The sequence below is a fragment of the Charadrius vociferus genome, unplaced genomic scaffold, assembly GCF_000708025.1.
Source record: "Charadrius vociferus isolate BGI_N301 unplaced genomic scaffold, ASM70802v2 scaffold593, whole genome shotgun sequence".
In the NCBI taxonomy this organism is placed as follows: Eukaryota; Metazoa; Chordata; class Aves; order Charadriiformes; family Charadriidae; genus Charadrius; species Charadrius vociferus.
In genome coordinates this window covers 1,894,144-1,899,819 of record NW_009647739.1, presented here as the reverse complement: position 1 = coordinate 1,899,819, position 5,676 = coordinate 1,894,144, and the positions used below count along the sequence as shown (strand labels likewise).

The 5,676-nt window shown below is 58.7% G+C and overlaps 1 protein-coding gene across 1 annotated transcript in view; it reads left to right on the top strand.

The window, feature by feature from the left end:
* The window catches only part of SRL (sarcalumenin), a 12,856-nt gene that overhangs the window by 692 nt on the left and 6,488 nt on the right, over nt 1-5,676 (top strand). The window contains exons 3-4 of the mRNA XM_009881962.1: nt 702-797; nt 4,709-4,744. Of these exons, the coding sequence (XP_009880264.1) occupies nt 702-797; nt 4,709-4,744 (132 nt within the window). The remainder of the gene's footprint in view (nt 1-701; nt 798-4,708; nt 4,745-5,676) is intronic.

Here is a 5,676-nt window from a genome sequence, read left to right as displayed (position 1 = left end):
GATTTTCCTTCCCTAGAGCCTTTTGGGTTTAACCTTACTCCTTGTAGGTTATCTTCAATAACAGCCCTTTTGCTGCTCTTGGGTTAACATATTTTAGGTATTTTAAAAACAGCCCCAAGGGAGTACAAGAATTAGGAGGGCAGAGAGGCTGGAAGGTGCAGATGGTGAATCAGCCCAGACCAGCCACATCCTTGCCCAGAGAAACCTCGGGTAACTTGTAATAAAGGGTTGGGATTTTTATTCCAATTGTTTATTGGGTTTTGCTATTATAAGGCTTGTTTCTGCTGGCCCCATGGGCAGTCTGCACTGGTGAGAACGTGATAAAAGCTCCTTCTTTCTTCTAGCGAGCAGCTTAGGGGCCATTCCAGGGGTCCCCGACACCACAGTGGAGGGCTTTTGGGATCATGGGTGTTGAGTGCTAAACAGCATTAACGAGAGACATTCCTTCCATCAGCTGCTGGCACATTCAAGACCAGCAGCAGATGGGGACAGTGCCCAGCAGGAAACATTAGTGGGGAGGAGCATCAAAATGCATGACTGGGATCAGTTTGGCCAAGATTTCAACTGTAAGCCAAGTCCCTTGATCCACGGCTGAGTCACCCTCAAGATCTGCAGGGAATGCCCAGCAGCTTACCTAGGAGAGACTCAACCAGGGTGGTGGAGTTTGCCTTTCACCCATCTGTATACTTCTGCCCCTGCAGGAGTGCTGCAGCGGCTGCGGAAGATCTACCATTCCTCCATCAAGCCCCTGGAGCAGTCCTACAGATACAACGAGCTGAGGCAGCATGAGATCACAGGTAATGCCACAGGCACCGGGGTCTCCGGCACCATCAGGTCATTGGGAAGCAGCTAACAGCGCAGAGAGCAGATCATGGAAAGGCTCGGATAGTTTGTCTTCCTTTGCAGCTTCCCAAGAAGGCCATGATCACGCTGGGCTTAGAGGACATGCCCTAGTGAACCCAGCGGCAGGCATTTTTCTTAGCCCATCTGCTGTCAGGACCATCTGTGTAGGCTGAGCATTGAACCCTGCCTGCTTCGGGTCCTCCACCTGCTCAACATCAATGCCCTGTACCCCTGCCAAGCAGAGATCACGGCCCAATGAAACAGGCTTGGCAAGGAAGCTTGGGACCTCTCAAGGCTGGGGATGAGCTTCCTGGGGGTGGCTGGAGCTGGCATCCTTCCTGCTCATTATGGGACACAGCCATGCAGGCAGGGTATCCCTCAAGCTCAGCAGCCTTCACTCACCCTGGGAGTTAGAGTTTCCACCCCTTGGCAATTACAGAGACATTGGATCAGGTGAGCAGGTCCTCATGGCCATGGGCAGTGGCTTGGGCTGAGTCCCAGCAGTACACATGTCCCTCCAGAAGAGGAAAGCTCAGCCCTGGCCACAAGATGCTCACAAGCTACAGGAAGCTCTTGTGACCCACATGACACAAGCAGACCCGTTTTCCAAGCACAGGTGGGTCGAGCCCAAGTCTGAGGTCCCTGTTCACAGGGGTAACTCAAGTAAGCCCCTACCCAAGCCCCATCCTGAGCCAGGGCCAGATACCCCCTGTGCCTTGGCTGGGCAGGCAGGGGATGCCAGAGTCCCTGCCACCCATGTCCCAGGGCCACATGCCCTCATCAGCTTCCTGCCAAGGTCTCTCCTTTTCCTGAAGTTCTGCCTCCCTCCCCAGGTTTCCAGCCTCGCACACCCTGGAGCCATGCCCTCCCTCCTGGTGAGACAGGACCTAGGTACCCCCTCCACACAGAGCTTCCTTTTGAAGCCGGACTCTGCTCCACCAGTGCATGGGCCCCACATTCATTTGAGCAAACCCCCGGGACGCATCCCCGTGGAGTGGAACCCCCATTTTACAGGCACCCCGCACTGCAGCACAAATGCAACTCCTAAATTAGCACCAGATGTTTTGTAAGCAGGCTTGAACATCTCCAGACCCAGCCAGCCCATGTCCACCTGAGCACCAGCTGGACTCATGGGACAGGGCTGTAGAGTCATCATCTTCAGCCAAGGTCCTGCCCCCTCAAGACACAGAGCACCCTGGACATCCTCCACCACCCACCCACAGGGGTCCCGGAAGAGGCATTTTTAGGTCTCAACCACAAGCTGTGCCTCCTGCGGCCCCTTCCCGTGTCCCTGCCTTGCTGTGTGCTGCTTGCCAGCAGCTGGGGACCACGACCCGTTTGCCCCATGGGAGAGTAACTGGGAGGGTCACAGCTGCAGCCAGCACTGGAGGGGTGTCCTGCAGACCCTCACTCCACAACTGCTGTCTCCCACCCAGTGGGCTGACCTGTCCCCACACTCACACAGCACGGCACTGCCACGTGCTTGGGGAAGGAGCACCAGGAGCTGTAGGGTCGGCACCCCAGTGCGCATCTCCACAGCCCCTTCAGCAGTGGCACCATGCGGTGAGGACAGCCCAGATATGCCCTGTCCCAGCTGTCTCCATCCTGGAGCTCACAGATTCAGCAACAACCTCCTCTCCGAGCTGCTGCGGTCTGTGTTGGTGGCAGTGCAAGCACCAGCATTTACTGTCAGCCCATCCTGGGACACATCCTACCTGCTGTCAGTGACCCTGCTCTGGCGGGGGGGTGTGGACTAGATGATCTCCAGAGGTTCCTTCCAACTCTGACCATTCTGTGATCCCATGATACTGTTGAGGAGAACATTTGGGATTACAGGGGCAGCTGGTGGGATCACAGGCTCTAACCCTGGCTTTGCTGGTCGCTGCCAGAGGATACAGACCACAGCCTCAGTTCCTGGTGCACAGCCTGCTTCCTCGGTCAGGACATCCCACCCTGCCCTTCAGTCATCCCATGCCCAAGCAGCCACCTCCCGGCTCCCTTTCAGGAGGGAGCAAGTGTTTCACAGGCCCCTGCTGGCTTCCTCCCTCCCACCTCCCGAGGAAACAACCACCAACCTTGGTGTTTTCCCAACCCAAGGCCCCTCTCAAACCCAGCTCCTGAGCAGGACTCGCCACAGACAGCAGGTTCTGGCATTCCTCACAGCCTCATCTCACAGCACTCCATGGTCTGTTCCATTTCACCACGAGGAGCAACCTTCCCTCAGGCTGACAGTCCAGCAGGTCAGCTCCATCACAGATGCAATCCCAGAGCTGGTAGCCAACAGTCACAGCCTCCTTGCCTGAAGGGAAGGGAACATGGACACCATGTTGCCTGCAGCCCTTGGATCAGCCATGGGTGGCTCCGGCCGTGCTCTCCTCAGAAACATTTCTCCCACCACCAAACTCCTTGAAGCCTCTCTGATACTCCAGCCATACCCTGGCACACACAGCCCCATCCTGGAAACCTAAAGCCCTGTAGTTTGCCTTTTAATACCCACAGATCCAGCTTTTCCCAATCCCTCATTAGCAGTGTAATTAGAGAAACCTGCAAATTAGTTAGAGGGTTGGCCCAAGGAGCCCTCTTGACCTTGCAAAGCAGGTGAGGAGGTGGTAGGGCTGAGGGAGCCTTCTCAGCTGCTTCCTCTGTATGGTGCCCCTGTCCTGAGTGGGTTCATTGCATTGGTGGCATCCCTGAAAGCTGGGAGATGTCCCCAACCTGTCCCCCTGTGCCAACCCCTGTAGCAGGGGGGAGGCTGGAGCGTGCGGAGCTGCCGGCTGAGCTGGCCGAGAGGAGCGGGACAGCTGGGAGAGCGGGCCTGTCATGGAATATGTGTGACCTTTGGAGGTGTAAGCCAATATAGAGGGGTGCCGTCGCAAGCACCTTCGCCCCTCCATTACACGGCAGCCCTCCATTTTGTCTCCCTTCCCACCGGCTCCCCTCGCGCGCACCAGCCAGTGTAACCCAAGAAGCCCCCCCTGCTCCCCGCAGCTTGCAAAAACACCCGCCTAGAAGGCTGTCACCCGTCCCGGGGGAGCTGCGGCTGCCACCGCCAACCTAAGGCTCTGAATTGTTACAGTGCATCCCCCCAAAAAAACCTCTCACCCCACACCCCTTTGCTTACAGCGTGTTTAATCCCAGCAGGTGCCATCTCCTTTTCCCCGCCTGCCACCCTCCCGCGTCCCCGCTCTGCCATCCCACCTGGCTGCGGGCACGCTCCGGCCGGGTCTGCCTGCGTGCTTGGCCACTGCGTGGCCACCCCGTAGGGACTGTCCCTAGCCCAGGGCTGAGGGACTCTCCCAGTCTGGTGATGGGAAACTTGCTGTGAAGTCATGCCAGCCTGTGGTGCATGCTGGTGACCCTAATTACTGTAGATGCGCTGATTAGCATGCCTGTATAGGTAATGACTTCCCGGTTGCCATCACCAGCCACCCTGGGGTTGGGTACAGGTAACCACACCACCGAGGTGGCCAGGAAACTCATCGGGGTTGGTTGCCGTCCTAACCATGGCTTGTTGGGCTCTGTTTGCTCGGTGAATGTCGCTGGGGAAGGCATTAACGCCGGCGAGTGGGGCAGGAGGGTTGGGGTGCCGCCTTGGACGCGGCAGCTCTCCTGGGGCTGCTCCCCCCTGCCACATCCCCGCTGCCCGGGGGTTTAGTGCTTGTCCCCATAGCTGCGGGTCTCGTTTCTCACAGACTGCAACTCCTTCTCTCCCGCTGGGAATGTGGCCGTCGCTGGCTTTTCCTGCCCACGAGAAGGCCAGGGACAGTCTGCAGCTCCCTCCTCGGCCTGGGACAGACCCGGGCAGCCGCATCCCTCCTTTGACTCACGGTACCTTTTCTCTCTCCCCGTGTTCCCCCGCTAACAGCTTACCCCGGACGCACCCTGGGCTCCTCCGCCACAGGTTGGTATCGCTGCCTGCTCCCTGCATGCTGCCAGCGCTGCCTAAGCTCTACGCTGGCCTCCAGCTTTCCTATTCACCTGCTCCAAAAAGGACCACACTTCCCAGGCATGGAGCAGACCCCGGTTATGGGCGTCCCATGGCACCCGCTGCAGCCGGTGTCCCCAACCCTGCTGGAGCTCATCACGTGTGTCACTGCACTTGTCTGTCCCAGGCCTGTCTGCGCATCCCCACCTCACCCGGGCTTTCACACCGTTCCCTCTTGGGTTATGACTCCAGAGGTTGCGTACTCCTTTAGCGATGGTTTCAAAGGTGTTTTGTGGTGGACCTGCGGGTTGATCTCCCACCCATGGCATGAACTGGAGGAGCCCAACAGATAGCCCACCCTGCAGGGGAGCTCCTCCCGCCCTTCACCCTCCTACGGGCAGAAACCTTCCCGAATGTCCCACCCTTGATCCCTGCTGGCCGCCGTTTAAGCCGATGAGCCCGCAGCAGCTGTCCCAGTAACAGGCTGGCCCCTGCGCGGCGGGCTCAGCCCCCTCGAGAGCCAGCGCTGGCTCCTCTCCCTGCCTGTCCCGCTCCGGCTGCGCTGATGGGTCCCCCCCGGGAAAAGCAGGAGATGGGAGACGGGCCAAGAAACGCCAGCCAACACCCAGCCTTTCCCCTGGGTCCGGTGCTGAGCCACTGGGACAACGTCCCTGCTGCGATACGAGGCAGGGAAATCCCATCTTCTGGCCCTCCTGCCCTACCCCACAGCCCCAGCTGCCGGATTCTGCCAAAATGGGCTCCTCCGCACCCCAGCCCCAGCCGCGACGGAGCCCTGCCGGCGCCTGGAGGGCCTCTGGCTCCCTGTCGTGCCAGCGTGCCGGCAGCGGAGAGGGTTGTAGATATATATAGCGTATTCCGATAGCTGTCTTATCTGCATCTCTAGCTGC